Source organism: Taurulus bubalis (assembly GCF_910589615.1).
Source record: "Taurulus bubalis genome assembly, chromosome: 4".
Classification (NCBI taxonomy): domain Eukaryota; kingdom Metazoa; phylum Chordata; class Actinopteri; order Perciformes; family Cottidae; genus Taurulus; species Taurulus bubalis.
The window spans coordinates 17,522,901-17,543,500 of NC_136592.1; the positions used below are offsets into that span (position 1 = coordinate 17,522,901).

General features: G+C 39.8%; 1 protein-coding gene across 1 annotated transcript in view; it reads right to left on the reverse strand.

Annotated features, from left to right (window-relative positions):
* The window catches only part of LOC306735565 (CUB and sushi domain-containing protein 1-like), a gene marked incomplete at both ends in the record, with an annotated part of 394,295 nt that overhangs the window by 88,720 nt on the left and 284,975 nt on the right, over positions 1-20,600 (reverse strand). The window contains 5 exons of the mRNA XM_079217050.1: positions 772-963; positions 3,550-3,761; positions 5,555-5,681; positions 9,049-9,240; positions 15,746-15,902. Of these exons, the coding sequence (XP_079073176.1) occupies positions 772-963; positions 3,550-3,761; positions 5,555-5,681; positions 9,049-9,240; positions 15,746-15,902 (880 nt within the window). The remainder of the gene's footprint in view (positions 1-771; positions 964-3,549; positions 3,762-5,554; positions 5,682-9,048; positions 9,241-15,745; positions 15,903-20,600) is intronic.

Consider the following 20,600-nt stretch of genomic DNA (forward strand, 5'->3'; position numbering starts at 1 on the left):
GTGGAGTGGGATGTGGAAGCTCAATGGGCTTCAAGCAGCAGGTGGGCCAGATGGTGGTGATAATAGAGAAACAGAGCAAACAAGCTCTGGCTTTTCAGCAGTTTTCAAACAGGAATCCTATTCCAGTTATCAGCGTCATTCTTTGATGATTCACTTTTATTTCCGCCCTTCCTCTTCTGTGCATGTCTCATCATGCCAGTTCTGAGTTTAGTAGGGTTTTGGTGATACGTGTTGAATTTTTATGTGGTCCCCTGACAGCAACAGTGTTCAATGCTTATTCCAACCACAGTTTCTTCAGCACCTTGTCAACTTGTCCTTGATCTTAAAGAGCATTCCTCCAGTTAGAAAAACTATCTGATGCTACAGCAGCAGCATCATTTGGGATTCCAGATCCCTCACCAGCAGGCTTCAGTTGATTTGCCTCTAAAGTATGTCAGATGTGGCAGAACAACACAGGGGCACAAACGGGATCTGAACTGTCTTGTTTGTTGTTTACTCTCTCTATTTCGGACATAAGATAAAACTCTAGATCATTCCACCTCCAGAGGTTTTGCGCTCAGTTGTCCAATGTTGGATGTATTCATTCCAAAATCTGATGGACAATATCTAAAAATCCTAATATCTAGTTCATATTTAGTGCTCATTTTTTAGGGCGCAGTATCACATTGAAGTCTCAGACTCATTAACGTCTGACCACAGTATCATATTTAATTTTCATTTAATTGAATCTCGGTTTGGCAGTCAATCATCTACAGAATAATGTACACCTACCGACACACGTTGGAGGGTCAGGTTGCCAGTAGAATCGATTATCCATTCGTACACACGTGATGGTGTCCAGGCCTTGCAGCTGGTAGCCTGGATCACACTGGAACGTCATACTGTCACCAGGCTCCTTACTGTCCCCATATCGAGAACCATTTACAGGGATGCCCGGGTCATTACACGTTGTTGCTGTAGTGGCTGGAGAATGTGAGACAAACAAAGAGAGACATATATTTACATATTGTTGGTTCACAGAAAGAGATTCAGGGAGAAGCACACAGACAAAACTAATATCAGTAGTGACAGAAAAAGAACGGAAGATGTGCTGTATAGCATAGAGATACACTATTGTCCCTCATGTGGTGAGTACGGATTTGCTCAGGGCAGATGGGGATACATGTGACAACTCAACCTGACTAGTTATCAACTAAATTATAATATTATTCATAATATAATGTGTATGGCATCTCTCTTGTTTATATTGTTGTTGCATCTATTGTTTGTTTTGAACATGTAAAGTGCCTTGAGTACACTGTAAAGCACTATACAAATAACATTGCATTATTATTATTATTATTATTATTAATAATATTATTATTATTATTAAATGGTTTATTCCTTCAGGTTCAATCAAATTATATATATTTTTGCTTTTTAATTATTGACTCCCCATCAGGGTAATTAGTAGTAGTAGTAGTAGTAGTAGCAGCAGCAGCACCAGCAGTAGTAGGAGTAGCAGGCCAACAATTTTTGATCAACATTGGTGAAATACAGAATATGTGTTGGACAAATTGCATTCTGTATGTATAAATGTATATTGTATACTTAACAAAGCTGAATAAGATGTATTCCTTTGTGTTATCTATGAACTGTGAGTCAGGACCTCTCAAGGCATCACACAATAAATAGGGTTGTGAGACCATTAACAAGACACGAAAAGAGGAAGAAATAAAAACTTTCAAATAAATATAAAAAATAAAAAATTTCAAGCTCCTCAAAATGTTGCTCTGCTTCCTGTGAATTACTGCAATATTATAATACCTCATAGTCTTCAGGACTCTAATAATTCCGAAAACAGTTCCGTTTACCTTTCTTCTTTACGCATAACAAATGGATAATATATATTTAACACAGATTAAAACCATATATATGACCATATATAACCAATTATAGATTGTATAATCTTTAGAATCAGTTAAAATCACATATCAAATCTTGGCCAGAGTATTATAATACCACATTAATTGTATCTTTTCAGTTGAGAACAATATGTACGCTGATTTTCCAGCAGGGACACAGAGAGGGAACTGAGAGGACAAAAGAAGAGAAAACAACTCAAACTGGTAAAGAAATCTGTCGTAACATCAACCCTATAAATCCCTTGTTCAATATATTCACAAACCCTGGTTTAAATAAATCTGTGTGGTGGCAAATACCATTACCTTTGCTTTAGTAAATCAACATTGAGGTAAATATAAGGAGTCATTACCATAGTAATGGAATAACAGTGCATTCATTAGCATGTTAGTGAGTGCAAATATGTATTGTTTTAAATATGGGGGGGAAAGAAAAACAAATGACTTAATGTGTTTGGGGGAGAGAGAGAGAGAGAGAGAGAGAGAGAGAGAGAGAGAGAGAGAGAAAGAGAGAGAGAGAGAGAGAGAAAGAGAGAGAGAGAGAGAGAGAGAGAGAGACTGGAAATTTGCATCTATTTTAAGTTTAAGTTTTAGGTGTGTTTGCATGAACTGCATTAGTAATAAATGGGCATGAAAAGATATGTAAGCAGAAGAATTAGAGTGTGTGGATGTGGATGCGCACTTGTGAATACGCAGGTATGAAGGAAATATGGTCACGACTGTCTGCCTCTGATTGATTTTGCTATGACATTGGTTTGCAGAGACTTTGGCTCATGATTCTAAATAAATGGGTGAACAGACATTTTTGGGTTCAGGGGCTCACACACCAAAGACCATCCGTGCAATCAAAGGGCAGAGTTATTGCCTAGGTTACTCTTTGTCTTAAAAAGGGGAAGAAACCACAGCAATAGTTTGTGTTCATTGACATCTCTTTGTGCAAGTGTGACAAAATATCTAAACTCTTTTTGCAAAATTGACATTCAAAGATAATTTAAATATTTATACTTGTTCACTTTGCAACTTCAAAACCCTTAAAATGAATGGAAAATACTTTGTTTATTAGCCTATACAAATATTTTTGTTCAGATTTGGTATTATTATTATTGGTATTATAATACTTATTTATGAATTTCCCAAAGAAACATCTCATAATGATGTTAAATAGCTCACTAACCTGAGAATAATCTGCACTCATAGGTTTTTGACTGCACTTCCTGGTTTCCCAAACCGTGAGATACAACAAAAGCTGAAGCACAGGTCTCTGTGGGCTCTTTGAGTACTTAGAGTGGTCCCCGGGTGACATATTCATTTCTCAATTGATTCTTTGGCTTTAAGTTTTTCAGAAATCCTGTTAAATGCAGCATTAATTCCAGATTAATTATTTTATAGCGAATGTAAATTAGGTTCATATAATAACTAAGACTATATGTGTGAGTCTGTTAATTAGCTGATTTAATTACTAATTCATTAATAGTTTTTTCCCTTATAGATGGATGTTTGGGATAGAGTGAGACAGACCACCCAAATCTGTGGTTTAGTAAAATCATGGCTCACTTTTTCACAGTTTCCTCTACCATGTAAATTCTAAGTTGATGATTATGAAATTAAGTAGGTGTATTGATTCTGAATTAGAGATAAGTCTACTTACTGGAAAACTGTATGGAAAACCCTTGCTTGCTGATGAAATAATCAGAATCAAACTGCAGTGTGAGTATGTTGAACGTTGAGTGGATATCCTCAGGTAAGGCTGGGCCTGACCATTCTTTCAACAGGATCCCCCCGTCTGATGGTCCTGATGGACCATCCCAAACTCTCAGAATATCGTGGCCGACCTCAGTGTCAAAGACGATGAAGTGGAGGCTGAGAAAACACAGAAATAACAAGAGATCAGAGATTCAATACCAGTGGTGTATAAAGTACCCAAAAGCCATACTTGAGTAAAAGTAAAGATACCTTACTGGAAAATTACTCCAGTAAAAGTAAAAGTCACCTACGATTTGAGTAAAAGTCTTAAAGTATGTGATATTTTCTGTACTTAAGTATCAAAAGTATTTGTCTGATATAAAATGTACATAAGTATTGGAAGTAAAAGTACAAGTACATGATTTTAATAAAAAAGCAAAGGGTCTGAATTTTGAGAATTATTAAGTTTATTCTTTTAAGTGCTGTGGCCACCAGGACCAAGGACAAGGAGTTGTGTTGAAAATAACTGGGTTGGCTGTGATCCATCCACATAATATTATGTTCAACATAATATATTGTACCTAAGTATACTTTTGCATCAACTATGAACTTATCATCATAATTCTCCAAAAAGCAATATGACACTATGAAGGAGTTGTAACAGTGTGGTTATAAGTATGCTCATTCCGCCCAGTACCGGGCCGTGGGGCCCTTGGTACCGGGCTGCACAGAAAGAATGAATGAAAGATAAAAATTAAATTTAAAAAAAATCAAGGCCGGAAAGATGTTTTATTGTGTAAAAGAACCGGATACATCCGTCTGTGGTAACCTCAGACGGAACCTATTGACACATGTCAAGATGTTACGTTACTCTAAAAATGAAATTTAAGTCTGTTTCAACTTTGTCAGTGTTCTGGATTAAAACCAAGGCAGAGTATCCTGAGATCGCCAAAAAAGCACGAAAACATGCGTCCATTTCAACATCCTGTCTTTGTGCAGCAGGTTATAAGTTAAGCAGAAGACTGGACTAAAGGTTTAGTTAGGAGTAGAGTCAGTAGACTGGACATAACGAACACACGTCAGGTCTCCCGTCTCTCCGAGGTCGGACCCGGTCCGTGAACATATTGTCTTCACGTAACCGGTCCGTGACGCATAAAGGTTTGTGTCCGCTCGGTTAGAGAATGTAGAGGGAAAATGCAGAATATTGTGATTCGCAAAACCTGCTTGGTGGAGTCTGTGTTCCACCACAGTCCCGGATGTTTTTTTTTTTTTTTTTTTTCTAAAGATAGATTTGATTTTGTAGCGAGTAACGAAGGTTTCAGGGGAAATGTATCGGAGTAAAAGTACCAGTTTTCTTTGCAAAATGTAGTGAAGTAAAAGTAAAAGTAAACAGAAATATTAATAGTAAAGTACAGATTATACAGAGTACAGATATCCCAAAAAACTACTTAAGTACAGTAACAAAGTATTTCTACTTCATTACTATACACCACTGTTCAATACAAACATTAACAACTGTTCTATATACAGCAGTTTTACCAAAATCAAGTCAACCATTAAATCAAATGAAGCAGAGCTGAGAATAGACAAATCAAGCGCACACACGCATTAGATACACAGCAATGACAGCAGTAGCCACAACCTGTTGAGAAACACGATGGTGGCATAATGACTAATGTGGTGTATTCTTCTGCACGGCAGGGCATTGACAGTGAACATTTATCTAAAATTAGTTAATATATCTTTCCCTGACAGTCTTGTGAGTGTTTACCTGTATAGTCCATGTACCAGGCAGCTAACCCTATCTTGGCCAGAGCAAGGCAATTCTGCAGATAATTGTTAAATATGCCTACTTGTTGTATGAATACAAAATATTTGCTGGTTTCCTTTAATGCAAAATATAAATCTAGATGACTGCAGGCCATCGTGATACTCATAGTAGCTTCAGTATACAACCGCTTCATAATTACCTGATAGTTTTGCCGGTGTCAGCCTCTATAGTCCAGGTACAGTGGAGGTTGTTTTCATATGGAGTAGGATATCCTGGGGACAGAATCCGTCCAGACACCGCTCCAGTTATGTGACCTCCACACTCAGCTAAAAAGACACAAGCCAAAGGGATGATCAACACAGGGGAACAAATATCATGGCATTGTAGTGAAACCCATAAAATGCAGGATTGCTGCAGGGTTTCTATGAATTAAAAACTCTGCATTACATAATGTTGGCAACTTGCAGCAATTGCTCTGCCATACAATCCACTCCTTTCAATGACAAAGACATTTAAACTAAATTGGAGAAAATTAGACACTGAATGCAACTTTATAGGGTGACCAAATTAAGAAAATAAATCCTTTAAAGTTGGTCCAATTAACCGGCATTGTCATGGAGAATCTGAAACCAAACAACCTGATTTGTACAAGGTAAGATATAATTCCTGCTTGTATTAGATAACTATTAGGGAATTACAGTATATTGTATGATATAAGAATATCAGAACATTATCCTCTTCTATCACCCAGTTGGCAACTGAATATTGATGAAATTGAAAATGTGATTTTTAATATTTCTGCAAATGATTCTTTGACATATATAAAAAACTCATGACAATGTCATCTCATTGCTGCTCATCTGGGAGGCTTGTTAATCCATTAGGCACAATGCTGCTGCCAGTGTTGGCCTTCACTATAGGAACTATTCAGCTCAATCATGTTTTGGATTGGGCCCAATTATCCTCACTGCAGTCTTTCTTTTTTGAAAATGTATTTACATTGCAGTTTGGGTCCGCTTTCTACGGGTTCCATTTTGGATTGTGTCCAGCATGTTAGACCTGCGAAGACCACTCTCAATACAATCAGAATCTTTGGATTATTTATTTTGTTGGTCTTCCTTCTATTTCAGTTAATATCTAGAAGAGGCGGCTCCTCTACACTCCAGTAAATTACTCTAAGGTGTGAAGGTTGAGATAAATGAGTATCTGGTAAAAAAGGCCTTGAATCACTAAATCAACCTTGAATTATCCAAGCTCATGCTATACTGTTTCAAGGTTGGTGAATAACCTTGATGGCTGTGTTCCCTTGAGGATCTCCCAATATGTTCAAAGTTCAGGAAAGAGAGAGACAGCTTTTTGTGTTATTTTTGTATTGTTTTCAGTGCCGAGGAACAAGGGAGATAGCAGGAAGCAGGGGAAAAAGCTGGCCGCAGGTTTGAAGTCATACATGGTAGCCCACTGAGCCAGCAGATCGTTGCTGATTTTAAAACAGTTTGGTATAGAAAATGCTTTGTATCAGTGTGTGCATCGTGTGTTTGTGTGAGTTAAGAATGCACCATTAACACAGCTCTGCGATCTACAATACTACAGCAACCTACTGCTAATGAATTACCATTGGCAGCATGCTTTCCAATACACATTCACACAAACAAAAAGGGGTGGCAAATAATGACACAATCACACACAAGGCCAAAAACATACTTGAGAACCCTTCTGCAGTTACACAAGTGCATACCCACATTTAAATGTGTACACCCACACGTAATAAAACCAGTTGATTCAGCGATAGAAAGCAAAGGTGAAAAATAAACTACTATGCTGCATTTTATCATTAAAAGCAGGTAGAGAGGGGAAGATGCAGTTGTTCAGTAGTCTTAGTCCAATGGCAACTGCAATTTCCCAGCACAGAAAAAGAAAGAGAGAATAAGAGGCATACACATATACAGGAGACTGTTTAGAAGCCAGGTTTACTGCATGAATAGAGAATGAAAGAACGTCAAAATGAGTCAGACGTAGAACCCGACACTGTTTGACTCAATGTGGGAAAGAGAGAGCGACAGAGAGAGCGACAGAGAGAGAGAGAGAGGGAGAGAGAGAGGGAGAGAGAGAGAGAGGGAGAGAGAGAGGGAGAGAGCGAGAGAGAGAGTATAGAAACAGCCTGAGGCAAAACCATCACCTCATCTCCATGTAGTACATGCAGATACGAGACCGAGCCAGACAAACAGTGAAGGAGACAGTCAGAGAGGCAGAAAGACAAACGCCCCAGCAGAGAGACAAAGGAGGAAGTTAGAAAGGTAGCTATAGAGGTAGTTAGCCCAGGGCTCTGCCAGCAAGTATTCTCCTGGTTGCTGGCTTACCTGAAATACGGCAGCGACAGAGCAACTACAAATTAATGATTGACTGCAGAGGTACACAGGTACACACTCATTGTCATTCCCATACCCACATAAATGCACTCACCGCACACACCTATGAACACACTTTTTTTTTAGTTGCCATTAGCAACCACATCAGGCCATGTTCCACCTTAGAGAGCTCAGGTGTGCTGGCAGGTTAAAAAGATACAAAGCTTGACTCTGCAGTAAGGAATTACAAATCAACATGTGCCAAGTGCCTGCGTCTACCCAACAGGGTAAAAAACACTTACGACGGAAGTGCTTTGATTTTTAAAATATGCAAAACCACAAAATATCTATGAACAAGCAGGAATCATGTATTTCAAAATTGGGAATTTGCTTAGGGATTTCAAAGCTAGCTAGGAACAATACAAACAATGCTTCATGCTTCACTGGTGGCTACTGAATGACAATCAGGACCAGTGGCCAGTTGTCCGTAGCTGAATCACAGAACTCCATTCACCTGAATTGTATGGCACATTCCTTTCCAGCTAAACTAAAGGTACATCTTATCTACCTTAAAACATAGGAAATATTCAAATATGTTCTCGAAATGGCAAATGTGAAACCTCTAATTTTGTCTTTTTTGTCATGATATTGTGGGAGTGTAGATTAGCAGATACATAGATGGCTGATAAATTCTCATAACCTTCCTTTGAGCTCTATAATAATTGTATTTTCTTTCAACAAAATATTAATCTGAATTTGATATAACCTAACAATTGTTTTTATGTCACTGTTTTATTGTGTTTGCTTGACATTCATATTATAAATAAGCTGAATCACAACATTTTGGTGTTATAATCCGTGGTATATACTTCTGTGCACACCTTCAGGGTACAAGAAAGTAGTCTGGCTTACATTTATCCCAGTTCAATTCAGACTGTCTTCCCCTATTTCTTGAAAAGCACAACAGCCTGGTGCACTAAAATATCATGTCGTGACATCCTGCTGTCCATGCTCAGAAGGCTTTGTGTGCACAGGTTGATGGATCAACAGGAGCTTTCTTTTACTCACAGAGGTGCTTCAGCGGCACTAACACATATGTCCCACAGCGCGTTGACTCAGTCCCCATGACCTCTTTTCAAAGTATTCATCTGTATTGACTCAATTACTTATTCACTCAGTCTCTCTTTAAATCATCAAGCTCTTGCTGGAGCTTAGAAACAGATATGAGTAGCTTCGACTGCTGCTTTTATCCATGCTAAATTTCTTATTGAATTGAAGGTTAAGAATTCAGATATCATAGTTCTGAATCATTGATGCACGTACAACCTACACGTGTTGTCATACTAACCAATACAGGAAGGAAGAGGTTTGTCCCAGACACGTCTGTCCCCGCTAAGACAGGTCAAGGTACTGGTGCCATAGAGACTGTATCCAGGGTTGCAGGAGTACAGGACAAAGGTGTTGGCATAATGGCCGTCATCTTGGATCTTATAGCCGTAACTAGGGACTCCTGGTTCCTCACAGCGTACCAGGTCAAAACCTAAAGAGAGACACACATAGAAACACACACACAGGTATGCACACGCATACAGATTAGGTCTTTCTGTCCATGCAGTAAGAAAACATTGCATAAATGAACAGGGTGATTCACAGCAGTTTTGGACAATAGGACATAAGGTTATACTATTCCTCTCTTGAATCTCACTACTTCCTGTACACATTTCAACATTTCTGCAATCACATCGTGTTTCAGCACTAACAGTGACAGCTGCAGTGAAAGCTACAGGACATTTCAACTGACACATATGCTTGTTTCTATGATATTTTAAAACCTGCGTGGGCTTCTTGCCTCTCTGAAAGATATAATCATGTGTAGTGAGCAGTAACAGCGATTATATTCCTGGACTGAAAAGTTGGTTTCTATATGAAAACATCAAATGATAATTTCACATCCCACAGAAACACATATATACTGTACACTTGAACGAGCACGCTGTGTTTTGAAGATAACAAAGAGAAAAGTTTCTCGCCTCAAAGACAGATGGATAAACAAAGACACAGCAATGTCAACATATTTCTTTTTCAATTAAGTCATCCCTGTATTGACTTCTTAGATCAGAAACGTCAGAGTTGCTATGTAATAGACAATGGACAGTGAATCGATCATTATCATTAACGGTTTCTTTTAACATGTGTGGCTCTGTTTATTGTATAGAAATCCACACAATACATGCAACTCAATGAAAACATGATGTAATCACATCTATACAGTAGATTGTACCATTTAGAAAACCACACTGCAACTGCATACTGTAGACTGAATGTAGCGTGGACTATAATAACAGTGTTTGTCCGGCACGCTCTTCAACTCTTTTTTAATGTAATCTAAACAAATTAGGTGAAGTTTAGAAACACGGAGTGGATCGCAGTGTATTACGGAACTTGCTGAGACTTCCACCCCCTGCTCTGTCTCCTGCCACCATGAAGCTGCTAAACACACAATCCCTCACTAATAAATCCCTCCTCATATACGACCATATTCTGGACAAAGGGCTTGACTTCATGTGCCTAAAAAAAACCTGGCATAAACCAGGGGACTACTCCGTGCTTAATGAAGCATGTCCTCCTGGCTATAACTACATGGAGAAAGCCCGCAGCTCTGGTCGTGGTGGTGGACTAGCCATCATGCACCGGGCTGAAGTAAAACTGTCTCCTCTGCCAATGCCTGAACTTTCCTCTATGGAATGCCTTGCCTTCAAATGCAAATCTCCATACTCCATGACAGTGCTTCTCTTATACCGTCCTCCAAAACCAAACCCATCTTTTCTATCTGAGATAAGTGATCTCCTTACCTCACTCTGCACTATGTCAACTAATTGTTGATGATTTAAATATCCATGTCGACAACCCCTCCTGTCAGTTTGCAGCAGATTTCCTCAGTGTGCTTGAAGGTCTTGGCCTGCAGCAGCATGTTGAGGTTCCTACTCACACCAAGGGGCACACTCTGGATCTGGTTATCACTAGGGATGGGTATCGTTTTTTTTTTTTCCCGATACCGGTGCTAAACCGATACTTTTAAAACGATACCGGTGCCTAAACGGTGCCTGAACCGATACTTTTTTATATTATTATTATTTTATATTTTTTATTTATAACAATATTATTAACTGTTTAAAGTATACTATAGATATAAATAAATAAGTACATACAAAACACGCTTCAAACTACAGCTTCAAACCTTTTAACTTCAAACTATAAACAATATATATTTAAAAAAAGAACAGACACAAGCATCAGGTGGCCTGATGGGACCGTGTGCAACAGAACTCAGAAACTGTTGGATCCTAAAACTGCTGCTTTACTGGACTACACGTCATCATTAATATCAACTGGAGAGATTTGTTCCATCAAGCCGAGGACGGGCGTTCAAAAGCTCGTGCTCGTGTCTCCAGCGATCTCTGTGTGCGCGCCCTGTGTGTGTGTGAGCGCTGGAAGCCCCGCCCCCTCCAGCCCCGCTCTGCATGCAGGGGTAAGGCAGACAGAGAGCGGAGCAGCGAGTGTGCTCTGATGCGCGCTATTTTAATAATCGTTTTTAGCGTGCGGGTACCGCGCTACCTTTTTAGTATCTATTTACCGTGCAACTTTACAGAGTAGGTTAAAAAAAAAGTATTTAAATCGGCTCAGGGGGAAGCACCGAAATCTGCGTTGCTTTTCATACTGGCACCGGTTCTCGGTACCCAACCCTAGTTATCACTGACTCTGCTTCCATCAGTAACCTACAGGTTTCTGATCTTGGTGTGTCCGACCACAAGGTGATCTCAATGGCCTTGACTTTCATGCTAACTCTATTGGTCCTAATGTCTTTCCGGAATTGGAAAAGCATTGACCATGGATCTCCAGCTCATCACCTGCCCAGCCTCTACATCAATGGATGAATTAGTGGAGCTCTATAACACATCCCTGAGCAGTTTTTTTGATCTCCATGCCCCTGTCAAGTCATGTGAGGTCAATTTCTCACGCTCCGCTCCCTGGTTCACAAATGAGCTGCGGAAAATAAAAACAGCTGGGCGTGTCCTGGAACGACGCTGCAGACACTCTGGGCTCACTGTCCATAAACTGGCCTCCCATGAGCATCAAAGGGCCTACTAAAACTCCCTTATTAAGGATGCATGCTCACAGTTCTATTCCAGCTTAATCAATAAAAACCCTGGCAACTCTAAACAGTTTTTTTCCACCATAAACCATCTCCTGAAGCCACAACCATCCTCTTCAACTGAGGCTACAGAGGAGCAAAGCAACAGCTTCATTGACTTTTTCAGATCAAAGGTCAACAACATTCGATTATGTCCATCTCTCCATCTCTGCTTCCCTCTGACACCAACACCTTATCTGCAAGTGTGCTGTCTCCTCTACATCTCATGTCTCACCGCCTGTCTTGGGGAGATAAAGGCGTGGATGAGCAACAACTTTCTCCAGCTAAACAGCAGCAAAACCGAAGCCCTCCTTGTTGGCACTCCACAACAGGTTCAGTCATCCTCCATAACTCATCTCACCTTTGACCATCAGGTCCTACCCCTCTCATCCACAGTCACTAATCTGGGAATTCGGGTTGACCCTCACCTGACCTTTACTGGTCATATCAAATACTTGTGAAAAACCTCCTTTTACCATCTCAAAAACATCTCCAAACTCCGCCCTACTCTCCCACCCTTTCAGATGGAGAGAAGCTTGTCCATGCCTTTATCTCCTCAAGACTGGACTACTGCAATTCACTGTTCACTGGGATCACTGGCAAGGACATCCTAAAACTTCAATACATCCAAAATAGCGCTGCCAGGATACTGAAGAGAGTCCGTAAATATGACCACATAACACCCATTCTACACTCACTACACTGGCTCCCTGTCTCATTTCGGATTGACTACAAAGTCCTACTACTCAACCATACATGCATAAATGGACATGCACCTCCATACCTACAATAACTCATCACCCAAACCTCCACCCGCACCTTCAGATCTATAGGCCGCTCGCTCCTCCGGGTCCCCAACACCAAGCTCCGCACCATGGGCGACCAGGTCTTTTGCTCGGCAGCGTATATACCACATATCAACTTACAAATAAGTCTCTTGGGACCATGCTCTAAACCGTACCGGAAGTCGGCAAAATTCATTTTCTTCATTCATTTCTAGTTAAAATTGCCATAGTTTACCAGTAGGTTGCGCTTTGACTATGAGTTAATATTGACATGCAGAAGTCTTCAAGCCATTACTCTCATAAAGCATGTTAACTTTGGAACAGTTGTGAGAAAGTACAGTTGAGTTACAACAGCGTGCTGCATGATCACGAACCATATGAAATAGTCGTCACACCACTTCTACGCCGTTCCATGAAACCTCAAGCTTTTGATCACTTTTAATACATATTTGTATCCTTTATATATATATATATATATATATATATATATATATATATATATATATATATATATATATATATATATATATATATATATATATTTATATATATATATATATATATATATATATATATATTCACATATTTACATGTATAAAATATATATACATATATCCCATTTTCCAGAGGTCAACCTTTCTGTGAAAAAGAGGAAATATGTGTCTGTCATCACATCAAATGACAGAACTCAGTCTGCGCTTCCAAGATCTTTTCTGCCACTGAGAAAGAATTCAAGCTGTTCTCGACTCCCTTCCTGATGATGCAGAAGAAGTGAAGAGAGTCTGAACTAGAACTGATGGAGATGCAGTGATGAATCTCTGAAGAACCAGCTTCAGTTTCCCTCCCTACCAACTTCTACTGGAGCTTGGAAAAGGCCCAAAAGGCCAAATTTCCTCTGATGTGATTATTTTATATATATATATATATATATATATATATATATATATATATATATATATATATTTAGCCGAAGGATCGCCGGCTCTCCCGGCCTCGAACATCCGCCTGGCAGGCGAACGTTCTCGGCTTATCCTTCGGCTTACCCCAACGTGCTGGAAGCAAGAGCCCAGTCACAGCTGCGAGCAGCTTCAATTATTATTATTATTGATGCAATCATGTGAAAAACAATAAATCTAATCATTTATTTAAGGGAAGAATCAAGACACAAAATCCCAACTCCTTGTAACAACCATGTTATAACATAGATCTGTTACTAAGCCAGCAACACTTTTTTCAACTCTCTATCCCTCCCTGCATCCATTTCAGTAAAACAGTTGCATATCACCGTCCCCCTTTCTTGTTAATGTCTTGAACAGATGTTTGAACTTATATTACTCTTGTGAAATAGCCTCTAAAGCTGTGTATTATAGAGGCAGTTTTACTCGAGTCCTTGACCCTATTTAAGAAACTATCTGCTGCGTCTCTTGATTACATGCTTCTTTCTCCTTTCTTCTGTATAAACCTTGTATCAATCTCTCTTATCTATCCATCGGCTCATCCATTATAACAGAACTTTGCAGGAGGTGTCACATTTTCCAGTTCAATGACTTACAGACTAACGGCTGTCTAATGGTTTATCTGACATACAGAGCATCCATGGTATCCATATACCATCTCCCTTCATCCGCTTGTCCGTCCGTCCAGTCACACTTCCACTCCAGATGTGTCACTTTCTACCCTCCTTTTAATGACTTGCAGGTAAATGCTCCTCTAATAGCCTCTTTGACTTACACAGCAGCTGGTCCTGCAATCTTAACAGACTCTCTTTAAAGCCATTAAAATGCATGCGTGTGTGTGTGTGTGTGAGAGAGAGAGAGAGAGGGAGGGAGAGAGAGAGAGAGGGTGCATGTATGTGTGTTTCAAGCATTTATATACTCAATTATTTTCTCCTGTATGCTTGGTAAACTACTGTTGCACTTTGGACTCCACCTTCAAGAGAAATTTCTTGGAAAACTTATCGTTGATCTTTTTTCAGCTGTGAGAAGTGAAATCAATAGCTTGGTAATTTGCTGACGGAGAAAGACAAGTCTCTAGAGTTTTGTAGTACATGTCTCTTATTTTGTTCTCGTATGTATCACTTAAGAATCACTTGACTGAGGCATAGGACAGATGGAGGATATATTCATGAGTGCAATCTAACACAATCACTACCACTCTAGTTTTCAATTAAAAACATCTCCTTACAAGGACCTTCATGATGAGCTACTTAAAATTTAGGAAATTACTGTTTGTGTAAAAACTATGTGTGTGTGCGTGTGTGTGTGTGAGAGAGAGAGAGAGAGAGAGAGAGAGAGAGAGAAAGAGAGAGAGAGAGAGAGAGGGTTGTTTTCTTTCTTTAGCCACACTTGCCATGGCTGTAACATTAGTTATAGAAAACATGTATTGCTGTGCAGTTTCTAATTAGTTGATACTAAATTGAAGTTGTAATCTCAATGATTTTTGTTTAAATAAATGTCTGTTAAGTCACTACCGATAGAGGTAAAACAATGGTGATTGAGCCCTATGGCCCACTGATGAAAGTATTGCAATTTTTATATTTTATGTTTTATATCTATTGTTGTCAATGAAGACGGACAGAAGGCACGCTCAAAAGCAGGAACTCCCAAGCTCTATTTTTGCCGGGAGATAGAAAAGGTTGAACTCTTTGGAGCACTGCAGCACTCACCATATGTCATGTGACAAGGAATAACCAGCCTTCATCAGTGGATATATATAAATCAATTCATCTTTGTTTTGACTTTGTTTAGTTTAGTCAGTGAGGCTTACTGCTAAATTACAACAACTTCATCATCATCATCATCATCATCATCATCATCATCGCAGAGCTTGTTGCTTTGCGGGGCCCAACCTTCCCAGTGGCACAGCTGATGTTTACCAAGCATTTTCAGACCCAAAATGTGAACAGCCCTTTTCTCCGTTGTGTATACACAACATTTTTTACTAAACATGCATCAACAAAGAAATGTAACTCTAAGCACAATTCAATTGATTTCACTGAAATGTAAATTCTAAATCAAGTAGCTTGAAATCTTGAGGTTTACCACTTTAAACCTTCTTGAAAAACTCACTTGTGTATGTGAGGCGAAAGCCCTGATTGGTTCCAGAGGCATTGCTGTTGAACTCCAGCCACAGGCGATTGGATGTACTGTTGATGACAGGACCCATCATGCCCTCATGTGTAAAGTTGCCAAGGAGACGGGATGAAGTGTTTTCTCCATCATACACCTGTCAATCGAAGCACAGGACCACAAAACATGAATGAATGAAAACATGCATAAAAAGTGTTTGTAGAGGTTTATGTGGGTGCAGGTCTACCAATGTAATTAATGAGAGTGTGACAGAACTAAGATGAACAGTGCATTGCTGACCTGGTCTGGAAAAAAGAACACCACAACACATAGTTAGTCCTGAAACCAAACATTGCAGGGCACTGCTGTATTGCCTGTGCCTCTCCTCTGCAACACACAGTGAGTCATCCAAATGCCAAACAACACTAGCAAGGCAAAAAAACAACCACCTCACTGTGCCTCAGGAAATAGATACTTTGCTTAGTTTTGCATCAGCATGGACCTTGTGAAGCGCCACAAAGATAGAGCCAAAAATATCACATGAAAGTTGCTGAGGTCAGAAGTTAGTTGTTCAGGGGCTTCCATATTCCTCATATTTATCTTAAACCATCAAGATTTTCATGCAACAATTTCTGAGAAAAAATCAACTAAAGGTTCGGGGTTTTAATGGTGGGTGAACAAATTGGCTACCTTACTTTTAATGTTGTTTGCTACTAAAGTGCATATAATTAAACAGAGAAAATAATTGAGTAATACAATGGGTTTATTGGAAATCATCAGTAAAAGTTACAATTCCCAGTATGCATGTTCTCAGCTGTTTACAAAGCATTGAGGTAAAAACAGCAAAGCAATGCCTTGAGTGTGTGTGACTTGGTTTGAAATGCTGTCGCATTAAATAGCTTCGAGTGGAAGTGAAGACAAGATTGATTAGATGTACAACAACATGAGAACATCATTGGACTGCAATAATATTGAATACTTTAGCTTCTATCCCCTTGTTGACAAGCTTGTTCTTCTTTTCATTGTACACATTTTGAAATATATGAGAAAGTTAATATTGTAGCCTTCTTACTAGATTCAATGTTTCTTTTTGGTCACCTAACAATTTTTCTTATTGTCGTTTGCAACCTGTAACTATCATGTTTTCATCTAGCCAGTCCAGCAGCTCCCCAATGTTTCCTCTGTTTCCCTGTCCTCTTGTCTCCTGTGTGTTTCTACCCTGTCTGTCTGTCTGTCTGTCTGCAAGGAGGCATGGCCATCTCTTCCTCCTCCTCCTGGGCGGTGGCTGCGGGAGCAGCTGGCAGCAATCAGTAATCAGGAGACTGCTCTACATAAACCCTGGTCTTCCTGCCAGTCATCGCAAGATCGGTTCGTCGCCATAGTGGTAGATACGCATTCAGGCTGCCCTTTTTTGACCCGTAAGTCTCGAAGACCCCGGCATCCACCTCCGCTGGATTCAACCCTACCCTGTAATCTTTATTTTTGATTGGTGTAAATGAATCCTTCTATTTTTTTCCCAACTTTACCCTTGAGTCCCGTGTGCTGCATTTGGGTCCACTTTCGGGTTCCTGGCCTTAACTTTAACGGTGCGCTCACAGACGAAGCACAAACAACAGACGCAACAACTGGAAGTCTTTTATTTTAAATGAGCACTTTGAGACAAGTGGATACTGAGTACAATAATGGCTGGCAGAGAGATCTTTGCAACTTGGCAACACAAGAAAGTTGGGCAGAGTGTAACAGTGTCCAATTGAACGGTTGATGTGCACAAATCACTACAGCAGAACTTTCACTTAACAAATATGTACTCACTACAGTATGCTCTAAACTTGTGTTTTCTCCATAACATGACTCAATACACAGTTAACTGATGTATTGTATTTATTTGAAACACAAATGAGCTAACAGCAAATGAGGTTGGAAAAATTTCTGTGATACTGAGACACTTTTTTCTGCTCATGGTCAAACATCTCTGGATGCTGCTGTAATGTGGACACAGTAGAGGTGCAGTAGATAAAGCAGTGCAGTTTATTTTTTACTCCAGTGTGAAGGGATAATTAGGATGCCTCATAATGCGATCTCACAGCTGAGATATAAATGTGAACCGTCCATGCATATATTTGGCAGCCTGGGACACTTCCACAGATTGGTGGTGACAGGGCTGTAGGTGGCAGGAATGCCAAAGAAAAAAGGGCTAATGGGGGTATGTCCTGTTCTATCTCAACGAGTGTATCTCAACTGCCAGTCAAAAGAAACACCTCTTTGTGAAACCAACGTAGGAGCTACAGTATGTTCATACATCTGACGAAGATAGAGAGACATGGGAAAGGATCATGTGAGTTTACGCCCCTCCCTCTCCTTTTTAGCCACTGAAACATTCATCCATGCCTTTATCAACTCTCGGTTGGATTACTGCAACAGCATCCTGTACGACACATCCACCAAAATCATCAACAAACTACAATACATCCAGAACTCAGCTGCCCGTCTCCTCTCCCACTCACATTTAAACAAATGTGTTTAAATCTGCTTTTAACCTGTGATGCTAGTTATGTATGTTTGTGTTTTGTTTTTTACTGTTATGTCATCTTTCTTGTTTATATTGCCATACCCCCTCTCTCTCTCTCTCATTATTTGTATCTCTTGCTTTCTCTCCTCTCTCCGTTTCAGTACAACTCAGTATGGTTAATGAAAAGCCCTGCAGCTCATAAATCAACATGTCACCATCTGCCACCCATCCTCTCGCTGTCTGTCTTCCTCTCTCCCTTTCTTGCCAACCAGCTCTATTTTCATTGTGCAATTCCTGCACACCCTTACTTTGTTTCTGTCTCACCCTCTCTTTTTTCTTCAGGGCTGGAATACATCTGAGTAAATTTGGTCAAGCACTGTATTAGAGAAAATGTTTAGGGGGTTTGAGCTTGGCTAGCCCTTTCAATACTTATAGCGACATGAACTGTAATGAGCTGGTTTATATTTTACAGGATATTTTAGCCTAAAGCTTGCTGGAACTGTCAAACAAATGGTTTGTGTTCAGCTGCAGGCATGCTATATGCTAGCCTGTGTGGCACTTTGGGGCTTTCCTTCCAGGTCAATTTAGTTTCCACTATGCTTCCTGCAAATTATACACTATACTTCTATTCTATACTTCTATAATTTACAAATTGCACATTTTTAAAATACTAATTTTAGACTGAACCCTATATTTTGGTATCAGAGCAAAGGTCAATAGCGATGCATGCAGCCTCATTTAGCTGGGATGCTAACATTACACAACACAAAAGCCTGTACTTAATCATCTAATTAAAACAGTTATTTGTTATCAGTAATTTAAAGCCAAACTGAAGCCAATTATCTAATAATGTTCTGTGCCCTATGTTGAACATTGTGTGTCATTCTTGCAATCAGTCTTGGGGCCTCCCATGACTTTTTGATTGCTATGTTAGCATCCAGTGCATCCTCATTAACTTTTGTGATCTCTTATCATTCTCTGAATTCTATTCCTCTGTTTCTGTTATTTTCTCATAAGGAATCAATTTATTACAGTAAATACGATGTCAAATGGCTTGTGAATAACACAATCATATTTTGAAAGGAGCTCTGCTCTGCAGTCTTGGTGTCCCTTTGTTGAATTACAGAGACAATGACATACTCATTAGGTGGGAGGGGGTCTGAAGTGTAAAGCAAAGCATGTTGGAAAGTAATGTAAAGAAAACCTCAGAAGGCTTTTCTTCATGCCTCAACACACTGAACAAGAGCCTGCAAGGCAAATAGTAGGTAGTACCACAACTTTACGCACACATGAAAGCATTCTGTGCGAAGCTCCGTCTCTTTGAGACACAACTACGTAACGTCAACGCGTGGAAGAGAGTCTGCAATTAGAACTGATGGGATGCAGTGTGCTGATTCTCTGAAGAATCAGCATCAGCTTCTCTCCCTATACCTGACTTCTAAGGCTTGGAAAAGGCCAAGTTTCCTCTAATGCGACGCCAAATGAATGAGTCTTTTCGGCTCAACATACACATGTGAGCAAACATTTTCTCTGTTAACTGTGAACAAAAGCCGATTGAGAACCAAAATGACCGACAGCCATGTCTGTGATGTTCTTCGCATCTCAACCACCAAACTTAGGTATGCTTTGGATAGGCGTTTTTACAGGAATGCTAACAGGAAGGATTTGTCTTTAACACTGTATCTGTCCCACTGGGAACATTCCCCCCTTTACAACGCTGTTATACCTCTCTGAAAGTCAGGGAGAACCCTGCCAATACAATCTACACACAGACAGGCTCAGCCAATGCTCTAGGCCTTACACTGATAATACACTCTGTCCACATACTGGCTTGAACATGGCCTCAGGCCTAATACCGCTAGGAGACATTGTGAGCTGAAAAGGTTTTCAACGATGTCTGTAGGACAGCGTCAGGGCTGTAAAACAGATCACTGAGCTGCTCCTGACCGACACTCAAGAGGGCACATGGGCTCGAGAGAGGATTTATGAGGAATTATGGGCCTTGGGAACATTTGTAATTCGCAATGTATTTAAAACGTACAAAAGTATGCACATCCGATGACGTCTACTGTACATGTATGGTCATCAAATGAATTCCCTATATACAGCTTATAGTGACAACTCCGGTAGACTAAGAAAACCATAAGAACACATTGCAGATCAAACTTGTAGCAAGCTTACCTCCCCAGTGTGTTCAAGTGCGACACATTACACCAATTAAAACTGACATTACATGCTCAGTAAATATGGTTGATAGTTGAGGCATATGTCTAAATACAAATAATTTTTTGCTTCAGTCATGGAACACAAGCTGGCATTCAGGCAGTTTTACACAATGTGTGAATA